The sequence below is a fragment of the Eucalyptus grandis genome, chromosome 10, assembly GCF_016545825.1.
Source record: "Eucalyptus grandis isolate ANBG69807.140 chromosome 10, ASM1654582v1, whole genome shotgun sequence".
Classification (NCBI taxonomy): domain Eukaryota; kingdom Viridiplantae; phylum Streptophyta; class Magnoliopsida; order Myrtales; family Myrtaceae; genus Eucalyptus; species Eucalyptus grandis.
Genome location: NC_052621.1, coordinates 2,539,034 through 2,556,672, shown reverse-complemented (window position 1 = coordinate 2,556,672; position 17,639 = coordinate 2,539,034). Strand labels below are relative to the sequence as shown.

The 17,639-nt window shown below is 40.9% G+C and overlaps 3 protein-coding genes across 4 annotated transcripts; 2 read left to right on the top strand and 1 right to left on the bottom strand.

The window, feature by feature from the left end:
• Positions 1-1,271: 1,271 nt before the first annotated feature.
• LOC120288944 (protein EARLY FLOWERING 4-like) lies at positions 1,272-4,381 on the top strand. The gene is made up of 2 exons (XM_039303256.1): positions 1,272-1,892; positions 4,049-4,381. Exon 1 carries the CDS (start codon positions 1,403-1,405, stop codon positions 1,829-1,831), a length of 429 nt encoding a protein of 142 aa, XP_039159190.1. The 5' UTR covers positions 1,272-1,402; the 3' UTR covers positions 1,832-1,892; positions 4,049-4,381.
• Positions 4,382-5,231: 850 nt separating this feature from the next.
• LOC104421081 (peptidyl-prolyl cis-trans isomerase CYP20-1) lies at positions 5,232-8,099 on the bottom strand. Of its 2 annotated transcripts, none has more exons than XM_010032919.3 (8): positions 7,814-8,099; positions 7,672-7,734; positions 7,423-7,501; positions 6,707-6,754; positions 6,585-6,608; positions 6,179-6,361; positions 5,969-6,044; positions 5,232-5,672 (listed from the first exon to the last, which is right to left on the bottom strand). In XM_010032919.3, the coding sequence occupies exons 1-8, from the start codon at positions 7,898-7,900 to the stop codon at positions 5,534-5,536; spliced, it is 699 nt and encodes a 232-aa protein (XP_010031221.1). In that variant the 5' UTR covers positions 7,901-8,099; the 3' UTR covers positions 5,232-5,533. The 2 variants fall into 2 exon arrangements, with proteins under 2 accessions (XP_010031221.1, XP_010031222.1); XM_010032920.3 differs by having other exon boundaries at positions 7,817-8,099.
• A 3,825-nt stretch (positions 8,100-11,924) lies between these two features.
• On the top strand, positions 11,925-16,295 carry LOC104421083 (phosphoinositide phospholipase C 6). Its single transcript, XM_010032922.3, has 9 exons — positions 11,925-12,510; positions 13,279-13,475; positions 13,689-13,824; positions 13,924-14,169; positions 14,254-14,453; positions 14,559-14,676; positions 15,200-15,352; positions 15,434-15,520; positions 15,757-16,295. The coding sequence occupies exons 1-9, from the start codon at positions 12,142-12,144 to the stop codon at positions 16,048-16,050; spliced, it is 1,800 nt and encodes a 599-aa protein (XP_010031224.1). The 5' UTR covers positions 11,925-12,141; the 3' UTR covers positions 16,051-16,295.
• The last annotated feature ends 1,344 nt before the right edge of the window (positions 16,296-17,639 follow it).

Sequence of the window (17,639 nt, the reverse complement as noted above, 5' to 3'; positions counted from 1 at the left end):
TGTTGGGAAGCTCGGAGTTTTTTTCTATGGGGCTCGAAAGATATTTTCAGAGAGAGAGAGAGAGAGAGGAGTGGGTTGCACTTTTTGCCAGCGTGGCAGGCTTGTCCAATAGGAGGCCTCCGTAAGATATTCTCGTTTCGGGTCTCACGACCCATTCCCACTCGCATCCACGGCGCGTCCTTCTCTTCACTCATGACTCCTTCCACCTAATTCTCTCTCTCTCTCTCTCTCCTCTCTCTTAAATTTAATTTAATTATATAGTAAGATTGTGATTTAGCAAACAAAAGAGAACAGAAATGCAGTAAACCATTCGAAAAAGTCTCTGAAACCATAATTGTAAGCCAAAAAGAAAAAAAGGAAAAAAAAAAGAGGAAAAAATGACAAATGATGAGAAGAAAATATTATTTTCCTACGTAAATTTTAAATATAATGCATTCAGAAAAACAAACCTACCACTAAAATATAAGAAGCTCACCCCCAAAGGCAATGAGAATAAATCCATTGTAAAGTCTTTCTCTCTTATTCCAAATTAAAAACAAAATTGATAGTCCGTTTATTTGAAGGAAAACTGTTTTTGAAAATTTATTATTATTTTTTTTTGGTGGTTGAAAGACGGAAAATAGATGGATTCGCAAAAATTTTATTTCACAACCCGAAAAACAAATGAGTTTAGATCCGAGGGACAATATCTCCCTCTAACAAAAAAGGAAATTACTTTTTCTTAAATTAATTGAGCAAATGAAAAACTAACTAATTTCCTTTAAAATGTTTCTTATGAAAAAAAAAAATTCAACGGAACAAATTCGCCCTTATCCAATTTTGTCCAGAAGAGAGATAGGGTAAGTGAGGAAATAAAAAATAAATTAAAGTAAAATGACCGAAACAGTGATTGAATTTTAACTCAATATAGAATTCGATCTCTAAACTGTTAATTTGGTCAATAGAGTCCTTGAAAATTTGGTATATATTCAATATAATCTCTCGATTGTATGAAAATATTTGATGTAATCTCCAATTTTGAATTAATGAAGTGACTACTTTTAATGTTTTCGACTATATTAAATATGTTCAGGGATCATATTATACATTGGTCCGAAACTTAATGACCATATTGAAAAAGGTAAAATTTTATGTATCAAATTGTATATTAAATCAAAATTCATAAACCATTAATTTTTGGAAAAATTAGATCCTAAAAAAAAATTGGTCGTGATGGACCTAGAAAGGTGCAGTGCACGCCCCTTCCGGCGCGTACATGCAGCCTCGCCGCCTCAAAGAAAAGTATAGATTCTCTCCGAAAATATTAACGGCGCAGCAAGAGCTCACGAAGAAGAAATGTCCGCAGCCGGAGTGACGACCAGCCCCGCCTCGATTCCTCCCCGCCGCCCCGCCGGATCGAGCAATGGAGGACGCCGCCGCCGCCGCCGCCGCCGCCGCCGCCGCCAACAACCGCCGCCACTGCCCGTCCTCCGCCAAGGCCAACCCCTCCACCGTCACCACCGCCACCACCGCGCGTGCCGGCGACTCGCTGAAGGGCTCCCCCGTGGACGTCGAGTGCGACCCCGAGGTGTGGGAGATGTTCAACAAGAACTTCCGGCAGGTGCAGACCCTGCTCGACCGGAACCGCTCGCTGATCCGGCAGGTGAACGACAACCACCAGTCGAAGAGCGCCAAAAACATGGTCAAGAACGAGGCCCTGATCCACGAGATCAACCAGAACATATCGAAGGTGGTGTCGCTCTACCCCGATCTCTCCACGGATTTCTCCTCCGCGTTCCACCAGCGAGAGACGAGCGGCACCGGTTCCGCGTCCAAAGGAAGCAGCCCCTAATCGTGACCCCTTATCGAGAACCCCTTCTGTAGGATTGGGAATTTTTTCTGCAGGAGTGAAGGTCGGTGCTTAGCTAATGAGTCGCTAATGAGTCTTTTAAGTGTCCTGGGAATAAAAATCGTAACTTGCTTCGTGTTCGAGTCCGAGTCTGAGTCAATCGTTCCGTCTCGTCCCTCTCGTCTTGTCGTCAGTGATGTAGAAGAACTCTGCTATGCTCGTTCTGGGCTGTGTTGTGGTTCTGCTTTGTAACTGCTGTTTCTAGTAACTGTGAACTCGAAAATGATGATGACGAAAATTGCTGCACTACGAACCCAGAATTTTAACAAGATGCAGGGATCAGAGCGTATGTAGTAAGGGTGTAGTTTTTATCTAGTTTCTTGCAGATGGTTTGCTGGGCAATCGAAGGATTTGATGTTGGAGGGTTAAATTCTTTTGAAGTCAGCTCCTTTGCTGTAGATTGAGTTGCAGGATTTGGAGGCTTTAGTTTCAGGCCTCTGGATCTTTAGGTCTCCAGCTCAAGTGTGCTGGCAGATTTTTCTGATTTCTCAGTATGAGATAAAGAGCTTAAGTACAGTACGCAATAGGTGTATGCTTAACCCTTGTACATCCTACAGTGATGAGTCTTGTGATCCATTTCTTTTATCTATATGATTAGGTTTTTCTTGGATAGTGGAAGCTGTTTGGGGAGAGCTCTTAGTAGATTCTGTGCTCATCATGATAACTGACTTGGAGTAATTTGTGGTTGGATTTTATCTGTGGATATTCTGATTCTTGAGAGGCCCTCCTTCATGTGATTAGCTTTCCCTATATGAAACGCCCGATCTCTTTAATAGGTGTTATATAATGTTTAGTCGTCTGGGGGTAGCTTTATCACTATGTAGGGGTTTCTGCTATGAGTCAAAAATGCAAGTTACAAGGTACCTTGGTTAATTAAAACAATGCTTTCTCGCCTAAGTCCTTTAGATCAAGGATGAAGTCAAAACCACATAATAGAAACTAAGAATCTCTAGTCCTCAATCCTCATCATCGGTATCTTATGTTAATACTCTCTGATGGAATCTTCACTTGCCTCAGTCCTAGATCTGCTATCAGACTGCATTAAAATTCCAGTCTACAATCAAACGGAATGAAAGCATGAAATTGATTAGCTATAGTGGCTGCAAACAAAAATCATGACTACAATTGTCCTTTACTGCTGGGGCAGTTTCTAGGAAAGGAGGAGTGGAAAGTGAAAATTGCAGAATCCATAGCAAATTAGGATGGACTTGGTGTGGACTGCCTGGTGTGAGCTATCTGGTTCTTCATGTGCTTCTCACATTACTCAAGTGGTCTTGTGATAACATCCATGTACTGAAGCATCAGTCTCATTTTGGTATGATAGACAGGCCATCACTTATGATGAAAGTATGACTAGCATCGTGCAACTTTATGCTCAGAACACTGAAGGCATTGTGGAGGATGTCATTCCAAATGATAGGATTAGCAGGTCTTATGTGGAAATATCATGAAGCGGGGTTGTGTACCAAGCTTTGTTTTTATTTCCATATCTGACTCCTGAACTAACCTCAGTATCTCATCATCCATAGGTTTGTAGTGGCATGCGGTATAAGTTTGGGTAATTATGAATGCATGGGCCATCCATGAGGGAAGTCTTTCTTCCGCTTGATAATTATTCTCCTTCATCTATGGTTGGCAAGACCATTATACCTTTCACAGTGCCTGTTCAGATCTCACCACTTGAGAAGGATGTAGGTCAGCACTGAGAAGTCCCTTCATTTAGATAACCAAGTCTTTGACATTCCTGCTCCTGGGCAATGCAATGAACATAAGCATATGTGCAGCAGGAGAACTCTCTCTCTCTCTCTCTCTCTCTCAATGATGCAGAAGTAAACAAAATTTGGCTGTGCTTAGGCCATGACACGGACAGAATATATGCTCAAATGTGCTCTAAATATAAAGAACAAGTTTTGGTTTATTTTATATTGGCCATGAGCAAGTGGACGGATCTTTGGGTTTGGTTTGACTGAGCCTTTGTAGTGAAGGTCCAATCAAAAAGTAGTTAATTCTTGGGAGGTGGTAGGTCAATGTTAATCCATTTTTGCAGATTGAGATTGTTGACATCAAGATTGGTAGTTAGGGTCATTTTCCCTGTTATTCATCTACACTTTGTATTGAATGCACATGAGATATTTCTTAGTCAATTCTTTGCTGTTGAAGGTCCAGTTGCCTTGGGTTTGCAAATTAGGGCGACTAGGGGTTGCCATGAACAGAAACTCTCCGGCTTCCGTCTTTGTTCGTGGGTGTTGATTTCATCAGATTTACTGGGCAAGAACAGATGGATTGTGCTTTAGGAGCGCTGTAATGGCTATCGCCCAACTTTGATCTGATGTAAAGAGCTCGATCTGTTCTAGCTGTCTTCCTTGTATTCATACACTTGCTATGTCGCTTCGGTAAATCTCACAGTATGGGATGTGACCCTGTAATTTCTCACATCTAACCTGAACTTAGGCCTTATCTCCCAATGACCACCCCCATTGTCATTGCGCATAAGCCCTGATTGTTTGTGGTTGTCTTACTTGTGATAGCTGTCGCCTAGTCGATCAGGTCAATGGACGGGATCTCAAATTCTTATTGGCATAAGGGTGCGTATTTGCACGATCTTCCTTTGCTCTTGTCGAGAGCAATATTGTCGCTCGTATAAGTTAATGTCAATGGACAGAAAGGGCGTCATTACTTCAATTTTTACTTCTTAAGTGGCTTCCGAGTGCAGTTCTTTTATGTCCCGATGAGTTTTTGGTTACTTTTCTTTTGAATCTGATGATTAGATCCTTGACTCTCAGTTGGTGAGAGTTGGATCAGTGGCACAATGCAGTTCTGCTCCACCAACAACTGCTTCTTCAGAATTTCCTTTCTTCGCAGCTGCTTCTTCAGATCTTTCAGGTCCTTCAATAGGCCGGTGTATCTGTGACGGTAATTTTTTAATGCAATTGTGACGCATTGGGAACGAGGTAAACACAAACCTTAAAGAAACCCGAATCCACAGCAGGAGCCGCTACATCCAATTTGCGAAAAAAGAGAATTTTCTTAATTTACAAATTAAGTAGTGATCAGAGAACCATACAAAACCACTCTCAATGTATATGGAACTCTTTTGTTTATCAGAAGTCTTTTGTCTTGTCTACCATTTTTAGAGATATTGTTTCCGTTTTGAAGATAGTTTTCACTCAATTGCAAATATCGTGCTGTTGGCATTAGTTTTTACTCATTCAATCAGCTGGAAGATACAAATAAAATGAGTTTCTTCAGAAGCGACTCTCTTCTCATTTGGATAATGGATTGAAAATTTTGAATTAAGAAAAAGCAGAAAAAAAAAAAAAAAAAAACATCATTTGCTCTCCACTTTTCAGAACAAACATCCTGTTTTCTACATTTCATTCGGCTATTTGCAACGTAATATCCAATTCACACTCAGAAAAGTTATCTCTATTCATGGCTGGCTTCTATGATCGATCCAAGCTCTTTCAAGTATGTTTCAATATCAAATCAACAAGCTTGCCTCACATTTTCTTCTTCACCATTAAAGAAAAAAAAAAACATTTGCATCAAAGCAGTGCACGATGCCTGAGCCCTACATTCGTGTCGAGTAAGCTACGAGGTCAAACTTGTCAAGTGCAACCTGGAGGGGAGTGTGCAGGGAAGTGTTCATAGATCTAATTCTCCGCTGTCTGAAATGACAACGATACTTTTAGGTTGGCCGCTCTGTCCCCCTTCAGCCTCAATCTTGTGGACAACATCCATCCCAGACAGCACCTTTCCAAACACAACATGGCGGCCATCCAACCTACAAGAGATAGCAAGGAGTTTAAATCCTTGGGTTAGTTTATGATCAACCAAACAACTCAAAATATTACCAAAAGAGCCTATGTTAACTAAACTATGACGATAATCCATGATAAAGTTGCCAAGATGTAAGTAGGCAGTAGCACAACTTTCCCCTATAAGGTCTGAGATTAAGCTGACAATAGCCTCAAACACATTCAAATCATGGTCAAATCTCCAGCAGTAACATCAATGAGTTGCATGTAGGTGACAAAATTTGCTTATCAAAGAAATAAGATAGGGAAGATGGTCGATTACCAGCTAGTTGTCACAGTGGTAATGAAAAATTGTGACCCATTTGTGTCTGGCCCAGCATTTGCCATCGAAAGGCGCCCTGTTGCAAGGTAGAGAATTACACCTCTATATGTCCTTCTTCATGTGTCACAGCTCAAGAAATTAACTTCAGGGTTACTACAAACTTCTTCACAATTCTTTTGAAAGCACTAGGAAGTCCAATTATACAGATACCTGCATCTGTATGCTTCAGTTTGAAGTTTTCATCAGAAAATTTGTTCCCATAGATTGACTCTCCCCCTCTCCCATCTCCAAGAGTGAAGTCACCGCCCTGGATCATAAATTTAGGAATGATCCTGTGGAATTGGCTCCCTTTGTAATTCAGGGGCTTCCCACTCTTTCCAATCCCTTTCTCCCCTGCAATAAGACTGATAATAATCTAGGAAAGACACTGACATGCTGAGGCAGGAATAACAATTTAGGGATACCTCTCTCTCCTCTACACATGTATGATTCTTTCTTATTATTAGTTTGAAGAGAAATCATTCAGCAAAAAGCCGATTCTTCTTCCTTCAACTTGGTCATGAGTGTTCATGGGCTTAAAGGAAATTCAAAAAGGAAGCAGATGTCACTTGGCTACCCGTGCAAAGAGCTCGGAAGTTTTCTGCACAACAAAGATGTAGAGCAAGTGAGAAAGGTGAGAAATAAGATTTCGACATATAATTCATGACATTGTGAAGCATAGTGCAAATAGGTGCTTACCAACTGTTTTGGGGACGGTTTTGCCAAAGAGGCCCATGACAATTCGACCTGGAAGCATACAAACCATAATGAATTAAGATCCTTCTACCGCAGGAATTCAAAATTTAAGTTTCGCAGCAAAACATTGATTCATATCCATAAGACAAAAAATCAGGCTCTTAATCATTAGAAAGAGCATAGCACAACAGGCAGGTGCAAATTCTTAATAAAATACAAGAGATAAAATAAACAAACATAACAACCACAAAGCACTCATTGTCAAATCCAACTTCCCCAATGGAAAACAAGCTGACTCGCCAACGATTTGACTTACTCTAGGACAATAACTACACCCAGCAGAAGATTCCTATGCACACAAAAGACGGCCGTCAATCATTAATTAAGAGCAAGAGATATAATGATAAATCATAACAACCAGAGAGTGCAGGTTGCCAAATCCAGCAATCCCAAAAGGAAAAGAAACTGACTCGCCAAAGATTTGACTAAGTCGACGACAATAACCACACCGAGGAAAAGATTTCTATGCAAGGATGTCTATCACAATCAGATTCAATCAACTCTTACTTCTTACTGACTTCTGCACATAGAAAGGAGAACGTTCACACACAAAATTCTAGCTCAATCATTTCTAACTCGATGATGATACGTGCTATTTAATCAGCAGCATTCCCAATCTGTTCAGCTATGAGCTTAAATTGTACAGAGTGCATGCATACCCGCTGGTTTTCCTCCGATCTCGACATCGAAAAAAACCTTGTGAGTCACTTCTTCCAAATCGTCCGGCTTCTTCTTTTCCTGCAAACACGAACAGCATCATCATCGATTCTCTCTCGCACTCAGTCAGTAGCCACCCGAAAAACCAAAAAAAAAAAAAAAAAAGATCACATTTTTATCATAATGGTCAGATCACGACATCTTTCAACAAAATGGGATCAATGACGATCTACTCAGGCGCGAAGAATTACCTCACCAACTTTGCGATGAACAAGTTTCGGATCAGACGAAGCTCCGGTATCGCTTAATCGGTTCTGTATGCACAAAAGACGAGTCAAAAGAGTCGGAAACATCCGGAGGAGAAAAGGGGGGATTTTGGGTCGAGCTTGGAACCACCTGGATGAGAGCTAGGGTTCCGAACAAGACCAGAATCCACGCCACCGACATGGCGACCCATCTCGACCTCGTCGCGACGGCCATTCCCCGAATTCGCTCTCCTCCCCCGCTTAAATTTCCCGTCTTTCTCCCGTGACTCGCCGGAGAGGGCGGAGGGCCTTGCGGGTGGGCGGTCGCTGTCTCTTCTCTGCGCTTTGACGGGGGGTCAGTCGTCAGCAGCCATGGGAGATGCTCGAGCTCTCTTCGAGGAGCTTGATTTTCCTCTTTCGTCTTCGACTGCGTAGCGTCGAGGCGGGCCTTCGTTTTTCGACGAGGGCGGACGGCGTAAGTGACGGGCCGAGCCGACCCGGCCCATGGGCCATCTCACCGGCTTTGACCATGTGGTGCCCGGCCTGGCCCATTAATTTGGTGGGCCATTCCTGATGGCCCATGTCACGTCGTGTTCTGCTCGTGCCTCCACTAAGGGTGGGTTTGGTTCGGTTCGGTTTTGACAGAATGTATTTTCAGAAAATATAAAAGCCTTTGGGAAAAAGAGTTTTTTTAAAATGCAATGTAGTGTTTGATAAAGTGTATTTTGAAAACATATTGGAAAAGCAACTTTAATATAAATGCCATTTGGCAAAAACTACACTTTGTAAATATTTTTGTTCATTTTTTTTTTTATAAATAAACTCAAATCAGAAAGGCTGTTGCCCATCACCAATGAGCCACATCAATGATTAACTAGCTTCGCCTAAGGTCGTGCTACTTGGCCTTGCATGAGAGGCGGTGGTTGCTCACCGGTCACTCATTGGTGGCCGAGGCAAATTTAGGAATTTTGAAAATCAGAGTTATGAATAGGAGTGAGGGTAAAGTTGAAAGGGGAAAAAAAGCCTATTTGCATTCCGAAGATGCAAAATTTCAAATTATTTCCAGACTCATCTTGAACTAAAGACCTTTGGAAAGTTTTGGAGATATAATTGCATCTCCCCAAAACAAAGTAAAAAATTTGCCAGATGGCATTCGCAATCGCTAAAGAGACCTTGGGACCCAAAATGTTTTTTAAATACTAAACCAAACACCCTCTAACTATGCTTCCTAGGCTAAAACAATTAACTCGTCGCTAGTACAGCAGCTGGCAACGGTTTTCCCCAGTGACTTTCAAGCCACTCTTGCTCATTAAGTCGAAATGCCCCCCACTCGCTTCTCAACCGTAGACAACCTTGGTCGAATAGGTTTGACTGTAACATGGAGCACGATGATCTTAGCTGTACTTCCATCAACACCACAACGAGGATAACGGTGGCAGGCTTGCTCAAAACGAGCAGAAATTTACAGCTTGCACCAATCATTTTGTCGTGAACACACAATTTCTATAGTAACATTCAGGTCGCCACTAAGACAGGTATGTTGCGATTGCTTTTTTAACTCGTTCAACGTTATCGATATAAGCAACTATGAAAACGGGTATTGTAAATAATTACACCGGAAGAAATCTAAGGCTAGCATTCTTGCGTTCATACTCGGTCTAGATATTAAATCCACCAAATGTACTTTAAAACTATAATTCATCTCGATCTTGTCTTGGCTGGCTACGCATTACAACGTGCGCGGATCCAGAGACAAGATTCGATTTCACCATGTAGCTACTGTCTAGATACAACGACAGGGGAATAATGCGCGATTATAGTTTTCACCTGAAAAAATTATTATTATATGGATATTTAATTTGAAATGAATGAAAAGGTTGCCGACAAGTACAAATGGCCAAAACTTTTTGGAATCAAAAGGATTTAAAAAAGAAAGAAAGACCAAGACTTGTTGATAAGGTCCAAATGTGCATAGGATTCCATGTTCTCAGATCCCTGTTTTTATATCATCATGAACGGGGCATTTTGATTAATGTGAAATGCTATCTCGCCGATCTTGCTCGATAATTAAGGAAGGAACTTGCATATAAATGATTAATCTTATGAAATCATTTTCGATTTTGCTTTGCCCTCCACGAGGAGACTTTCGTATTTGATTGACCTATCAAATTTTTTATACGCGATACGCTGTTGTGAGAAAAAAGAAAGATAGAACATTAAAATAAACAGAATGACGAGGTGAACTAGACATCTAATTTACTTGATTTGGTCGGTGAGATATATCTTATTGAAAGAGCAATACAAAATTCTACTATAAATCAAATGATACTATGGAAACCGGTTTTAAGTCATTTTGGTTTCTAAATAAAACTGGTTTTGAAACTTCTTAAAAATATATATATATACTTTTGCACCCAATGAGATATAACCACGTGATCAATATATGTCTTTCTAAAGAAATGGTTCAACTTTTATGTCCTATTATAAAAATGTCATTTTCACACAAAACAAAAGAAAGTGAGCCGATTCCCAATAATCTCAAATTTTGGAAACGGAAGTTAAAGAATCAGTTCCCTATTTTAGGTCGATAATGGCTCACCTGAGAATCAATTTCCCCAATTTAAGTCAGATAAGTACTTGATTGGGTTTCCTCTATCAAGACACGTGAATTTTATTTTTAAGGTAGAAAGAGTAGTCTTTTACTTACCAATATTTATTTTATTTAATGATAAAGCAGGAAGGACTTCTTTTATTCTTCTCCTTTTATTTTTACTTTTACTTACAGCATTCTTTATAACCTTTTATTTTTAAATAAGGTATAAAGCAGAGGCATATTCCGGGTACAAAACGACAAAGACGCGCAACGCACCTCGTAGACAAACGTTGAATTTTCGTGCTAGCAAAGAAAAAAAGAAGAGAAAACAAAAGGTTAATCTCAACGTCGGCAACTAGAACGATGTTCAGACTCGTCGACAAAAATATTTTCAAGGCACAAAAAGATACAAAAGCAGGAAATAATTGAAAATACGTAATTTATATGGGTCAGCTGGAAATATATTATATACGGATAAACACATGTCGAAAAATGCAAAGGGGTGCCCTTGGATTTATCATAGAACGTTATTCTTTTATTTTTATTTTTATAGAACACACAGTGAAAAGAACTAGAAAAATTAATTATTATTAACAAAGAAAAATTTGAAATAGCTGATAATTAATAGAAAAATAGGGCCTAATACCTTGAAAAACCTCAATATTAAGTTCGATCTCAAACGCAAGCTCTTTAACCGTAAGAGATGCAACACTCTCGAGCACAAGAGATTAAAAACCAACGCAAAATTGAAGATCCTCGAGGAAGATGGAAGGAAGACTCTCTTGAAAGTAGAAGTAAATGAAGAAAGCCAACCATAATTACTCTAATTTTTATCCAAAATTCAGATCCAAGAAGACGTTGTTTGGCTTGAGATGGAATTTCATCTCCAAAATACATCTTCTTGAATTTGAAATTTGAGACTAAAGTAATGATGTGGAAATGCCACATAAGATCACTTAGGGCGATTTTGGACAAGAGGGTTAATGGAGGTTGATTTGTATCTCAAATAAAAGTATTGATTTTTTATATGACAAAAAAAAAAGGTTAAAATTGGAACCAGACTTAAAGCCATGATATTTTTATGAGACAAAAAAAAATTAGGATAGGATTGAGATTGAACATAAAATTGAGAGCTTTTTATGAGACAAAAAAAGTTTTTGGTAAAGTTATGATAGGACAAAAAAGAGAGTTAATAGGTCTTTTTCTTTTTTTGGGTCAGAAAAGTTAATAGGTTTTGAATGAGATCAAAGAAAAAGTTCCGTGTAGAATTAGGCCGACAGAAGTTAATAGGTCTTTTTCTTTTTTTTTGGTCAGAAAAGTCAATAGGTTTTAAATGATATAAAGAAAAAGTTTCGGTGTATAATTAAGCTGACAAAATAGCTTGTTTTTTTTTTTTTGTCAGTCCTACTCTATTCCTGTTTACATCTTCACTCGGCTGCAGACTTGTGCCCCCTTTGCCGGGCGTGGGTCATTCTCAAAACTTACGCGTCTCTATTCCCATCCCCTGAGAAGGTAGGGATTTGAACCCCTCACCTCCCCTTTCCATGTTGGAAGGGTGACTTGAGAAATTGCAAAAATTTAGACCCGTAGGTGATATTAAAAATACTCAATAGTACTATATCGCATCAATTAATTCTATAAATCTCTACAACCCGGTCGACATAACGTAAGAAACCATCGCAGCTAACATCGGACCCGTCGAAAGTCCGACGATTCAGCATCAATAACTCCTCAACCGTAGACCTCGTTTTCCTTCTTCTTCCTCCAATCCCCTGCAACTGCAACCTCTCTCTCTCTCTCTTCTCCATTTGCTGCGAAGAAAAAAGTGGGGGAAAGAAACGAAGAAGCAGATCGATCGGGGAACGAGAGAACGGGCACGGACGATGACTTCGTCGAATGGGGGGAGCTACAACTACACGATGTTCAAGTACTTCAACCGGAAGTTCAAGATCACCGAGATCGAGCCCCCCCAGGACGTGAAGGAGGCCTTCCTCAGGTTCTCCGACGGCGGGCCCCAAATGGGCAAGGACCAGCTGCGGCGGTTCTTGGTGGAGCAGCAGGGCGAGCCGGGCGCCGCCGACGCCGACGCCGCCGCCGCCGCCGCCGCCGCCGCGTCGGAGGCGGAGCGCGTGGTGGAGCAGGTCCTCCACACCAAATTCCACCTGGTCCCCGACCACGAGCAGGGCCTCACGCTCGACGATTTCTTCCGGTACCTGCTCCGCGACGATCTCAATGGCCCAATCTCGTGCCAGGTCAGCGGTCAAACCCCTCTCTCTCTCTCTATCTGATGGTTGAAATGTCAGATGCTCTTTTGTTCCGTTCGATAGACGAGAAAAATGCAAGGGACCGTGACGTTTGATCTCTTGGAATTTGGCGAAAGATACTGTCGGACCAGGATGATGACGTGGCAAACTATTTTTGTTCTTTCCAGTCCGTAACTTTACAAAGTGTTTAGCAGAAATGGCTTCTTTGACGCTCTCCTTTTCCCCCGTTTTAACACTTTTCAGCTATCGAATCCTATTCCGCTTCTAGCATTACCGTTGCTTTTTCCTTTTCTTTACTTCCACTAGCATAAGTTCGATGCACTGTGAATCGAAGAAAATCACTTCTGCAAGGGGTCTTTCCCGAACACGTTGCATCTACATGTGCCCGGATTTCGATCACGAGCTCGCTTGTGGGAACAGTTTCTTCGACCGATGGTGCTTCTTATGAAAAGTAGGAAACGTAGAAAATGCTGGGTACCGCGGTCATTATCGGCCCGTGGATTAGGAAGAATAATCGCCGCGTCTCAAGTTGACAGGCATCCGATACCACTGAGGTCTACATCACAATGTGATGGTGTGGGAATTAATCTTACAAATTGCTACATGGGACAAAATACTAGTCACGACATGCAATGCATATTGTTATATTGATGAGGAGCTTGACATTCGAAGCTGAGTACGATCTGCAATGAATCTTTGAACTTTGTATCTAGCCTGCAATTTAGTCATTGACGAGGGTGATATCTCGAATGGCAGGTGCACCATGATATGACTGCGCCCTTGTCAGATTATTTCATATACACAGGGCACAATTCCTACCTCACCGGGAACCAGCTGAGCAGTGACTGCAGCGACGCCCCTATTATACGAGCTTTGCAGAGAGGTGTGAGAGTGATTGAACTCGACATGTGGCCCAACTCCGACAAAGATGACATCCTTATTCTTCACGGGAGGTGCAAAAACTTCGCCCTTCTGTTTTCCTATTCTTGATGCAGCCTAGTCCTCACTCCTGTTGAAGTTATAGTGTCAGAATGTTGAGCTTGTCCAGATTAACTGAGTTTTAGTTCATGACTACGAACTTCTCCAATAAATCAATGGCTTTGCATTGGTTTGAGCTAATTAAGGTCATATAATGATATTCTAAATCTTTTCATATCGGATTGTAGGACACTAACGAGTCCCGTCACGCTTGTCAAGTGTTTGAAGTCCATAAAAGAGTATGCCTTCGTTAAATCACCGTACCCGGTTATAATCACTTTGGAAGACCATCTTACACCAGAACTCCAGGCGAAAGTTGCGGAGGTTGTATATCATTTCCTTTTCTTCCATAGTTGAAAATTTTTAGCATTCATTTCTGTTGTTTTCCATCCATTTATGGCCTCAGATAGTTTTCTGATGCAGATGGCCACTGAAATATTCGGGGATACATTGTACTTCCCGACAGAAGAATGCTTAGCAGAATTCCCTTCACCAGAGTCACTTAAGAACCGGATCATCATTTCGACCAAACCGCCGAAAGAGTTTCTTGAATCTAAAAGCTCAAAGGATAAGTCTTCATCTTCACCGACTGGTACACATTCATCTGAAGACGAAGCTGGGGGAAAGGAAACACCTGACTCTGCATCTGAGTTTGATTGCGATTCTAGGGTACGACATGGCTTCGCGATTTATCATTTTCTTAAATTTGAGATTTTTTCGTTTTTCCCTTAGAGAGATTGAAATACATCACAGAGTGGGAGCGATCAAGATTGTGAAGACACAAATGCCAGCCAGAGACATGAATACAGACGCCTAATCACAATACACGCAGGGAAACCAAAGGGTAGCTTGAAGGAGGCGTTAAGAGTTTCAGAAGATAAAGTTAGGCGTCTAAGTTTGAGCGAACAGGAACTTGAGAAAGCTACTTCATCTCATGGCACTGATTTGGTGAGGTACTTGTCAAAAAGAAACCATATCGTTGATTTGCAAGTTGTTTCGGTGCTCTTAGTTTTCGCTCTTGTTTATAGCTTGTCCTTGTTTGCTGTTGTTCATGTCAGGTTTACTCAAAGGAACATTTTAAGAGTGTATCCCAAAGGAACAAGAGTCACTTCCTCAAATTACAATCCCCATGTCGGTTGGATGCACGGTGCTCAAATGGTCGCATTTAATATGCAGGTTCATTCGCTTTCCTTTCCATTTCCACAAATTGAGGATGGCATGAATCAGAATTTCTAGATTGAGCTCTACAACCGGACATTTTTGTCTGTCCTTCTCTTCTGCTTTTGAGATTGGAATTATTGTTCTATGGAACTCGAGAGTACGGCGTGAATTAGTGCCACAACACATCCAAGTGATACGAGAGCACAGTACATATCTGGTATTACTATGTCCGGGTCAGTTCTGTATGTATGGGTGATGTAAAATAGTAGTCATGCTTGATGTGGTCTGATGAAGATTGTTTATGCAAATATCAATCTATGTAGTAAAGGACTTCTCTTAGATTGTTGGTATCCATTATGAAGTACACTGTAGTTCTATTCCTCTATTTTTCTTGATTCAGGTGCTTTCGCCAGTTGCAAATACTCGGAAATGTTGAGAAACAATTTTTATCTGACATAGTCCGAATCTGAATATCTCTCCTCTCCAAGCAGATTCTTCTGTAAGTGCTGTTTGATATACTTGAGCTTTCGCGTGGCAGGGACACGGGAAATCGCTCTGGAAGATGCACGGAATGTTCAGAGCCAATGGAGTGTGTGGTTACGTGAAAAAGCCTGAGTTTTTGATGCGGCAGGGTCCTAACAAGGAAGTACACGATCCGAAAAGAGAGCACATTGTAAAGAAGACGTTGAAGGTTCGCGACACATCCTAATATACTCTAGTTATTTTGGTCTTATACTGTTGAATTCACTTGAAACCGTGTTTGGAAAATCAGGTCAAGGTATATATGGGGGACGGATGGAACTTGGAATTTAGCCCAACGCACTTCGACACTTTTTCGCCTCCAGACTTCTACACAAAGGTTAGAAGAAGTTTGCTGTGATCAGATAAAAAATTCCTAACGTTAGGTAGTTGAAGGCCAAACAGTTTCGGCTTCCTTTGGTAACTTATGTTCGAGTTCAGACTGATAAAAATTCAGGATTGAACTTAATCTTTTACAGATTTCTGAACAGTTACATGAAAGAAAAAACTGAACCAAAATGAACCTTCAAATCTGTCCTTGATTGATCCTAAGCCACTGATTTCTTTCCATTTCAGGTGCACATCGTTGGAGTGCCAGCCGATAATGCCAAGAAGAAGACGAGGATCATCGAAGACAACTGGTTTCCTATTTGGGACGAAGAGTTCGAATTCCCGCTGTGCGTACCTGAGCTGGCCTTGCTTCGGATTGTCGTAAGAGAATACGACAGGTCCGAGAAGGACGATTTCGGCGGGCAGACATGTCTTCCCATATCGGAGCTAAAGACCGGATTCCGCGCGATCCCGTTGTACGATAAGAAGGGAGAGAAGTACAAATCCGTGAAGCTTCTGATGCGATTTCAATTTGTATGATCAGATTAGCAGAAAAAACCTATCCCATCCCATCATCATGGGCTAGATTATATCGCATTTGCATTGTCGTGCAGAAGGAAGATGTCATGTAGGGATTTCTCATCTGCAGTTGCGTTGAATGACGATGACACATCATGTCATAGAGAAAGTCGCGAATTCACGCCTGTTCATTGTACATGTTTAGCTTAATTTCGAAGTTAATGGGTGGTTCAAAGATGGTGACTTGTTTCGTGACCTTGCAAAAATGATGTCCTCGATGGATATGTGGTTATTTTTCGTGGCATTGGATCATTTTCGCTCTCTCTCTTTCCTTTGACAGAAATTGAAAGGGGAAATAGAGAAAGAATGCTTATCTGTATGCACGTACATGGACCGTTTATAATGTCAAAGATGATTAAAAAAGAGGAAATAATATACTAGAATCACAACTTTCGTATTTACTGAACTAATAATTGACTAAATCAATTAATCAGTTCGGCACCATGATAAATCTTCAATCATATCTCCAACATCCTTCATTTTCAAGAATCCTGTTCTCCCTCGCATGGCCCAAATTTGGCAATCATTTTTCTTCTGTGGACCTTATCGTGGCAGACAGCTAGGGAGATGCTTTGCTTCTGGGGGTCCTTCTTCTGCGTCCTGATTGCATCAGATTTCGCGAGCCTTCTTCACCCACACCGTTTACTGTCTGGCCGGGCTTGATTGATCCTAGGTCGGGCCGATGGGTGTTGATTTGTTTGTCGGTTTTTGGAGATCGAAAATGACATAAGACCGTCGTTTTCTTCATCTGCCTTTTTCCGCCGACGATAGTTTCCTTGCACGGGAGTTTGTATGAAATGATCTTCTACCTCTTTTGGACCGAGAAAGGGCAGCGGATATTGATTCCTGGTAACTACATGGGAAGAAGCTCTTGTCCTGTTATGGCCAGAAAAATCTGGTGCTGCATTTACTTGCTGGTGGTTGGACGTCCTTTCGAAGGGTAAATCAGAGAGGCAATGCGTGGAACACGTTGAGGACAGGCTCCTTCCAAAGGCGACTCGAACCTGACACTGTTGTCGTCTTGTATAAAATTAAACAGGAAAGTACATTTTTTCTCAACTCGCCTAAATAGTTCAACTCAAAAACTTAATCTAACAAGTGAACAGAAATTACATGTATATAATGATCATATTAGGCTTGTTATCAAGTGATCAGGGACGATATTTCAATACTAAAGATGCCGCTGAAAGGAGATTGTTTTGTACTTTAGGCTATGTTGAACTTTTCAGTTGAGCATAGTTTAATTTTTAATTCGATTTATGATATGATTTCCTTAAAAAAAAAAACCGGGTTTCCTTCTTAAAAAACGATTCATAGAAGAACAGTGGAAGATAAATTAATTAAAGGCATCGGAAAGTTAGGTATCACGCGGCCTATTATCACGATTCACGTCTAAGATAGGGCTGCAGAAGGAGACTAGGTTTCTTGTTGGATATTCTCTCTTTTTGAAAATGACTTGATGATAATTAAGTTTACATAGTAGAATCTTTGTAGGTTACCCTTAAAAATAACCAATTATACGTTCCTTAATATTTTATTTTCTATTTAGT

Bases quoted from the DNA above. Each gene is read 5' to 3' on its own strand.
- LOC120288944 (XM_039303256.1), top strand. From the start codon at position 1,403: ATGGAGGACGCCGCCGCCGCCGCCGCCGCCGCCGCCGCCGCCAACAAC.
- LOC104421081 (XM_010032919.3), bottom strand. From the start codon at position 7,900: ATGGCCGTCGCGACGAGGTCGAGATGGGTCGCCATGTCGGTGGCGTGG. The intron at 7,735-7,813 runs GTTCCAAGCTCG...TTGTGCATACAG, and splicing joins CCCTAGCTCTCATCCAGGTG to AACCGATTAAGCGATACCGG. The intron at 6,362-6,584 runs GTAGCCAAGTGA...GTCTTATTGCAG, and splicing joins CTTCCGAGCTCTTTGCACGG to GGGAGAAAGGGATTGGAAAG.
- LOC104421083 (XM_010032922.3), top strand. From the start codon at position 12,142: ATGACTTCGTCGAATGGGGGGAGCTACAACTACACGATGTTCAAGTAC. The intron at 12,511-13,278 runs GTCAGCGGTCAA...CTCGAATGGCAG, and splicing joins ATGGCCCAATCTCGTGCCAG to GTGCACCATGATATGACTGC. The intron at 13,476-13,688 runs GTGCAAAAACTT...ATCGGATTGTAG, and splicing joins ATCCTTATTCTTCACGGGAG to GACACTAACGAGTCCCGTCA.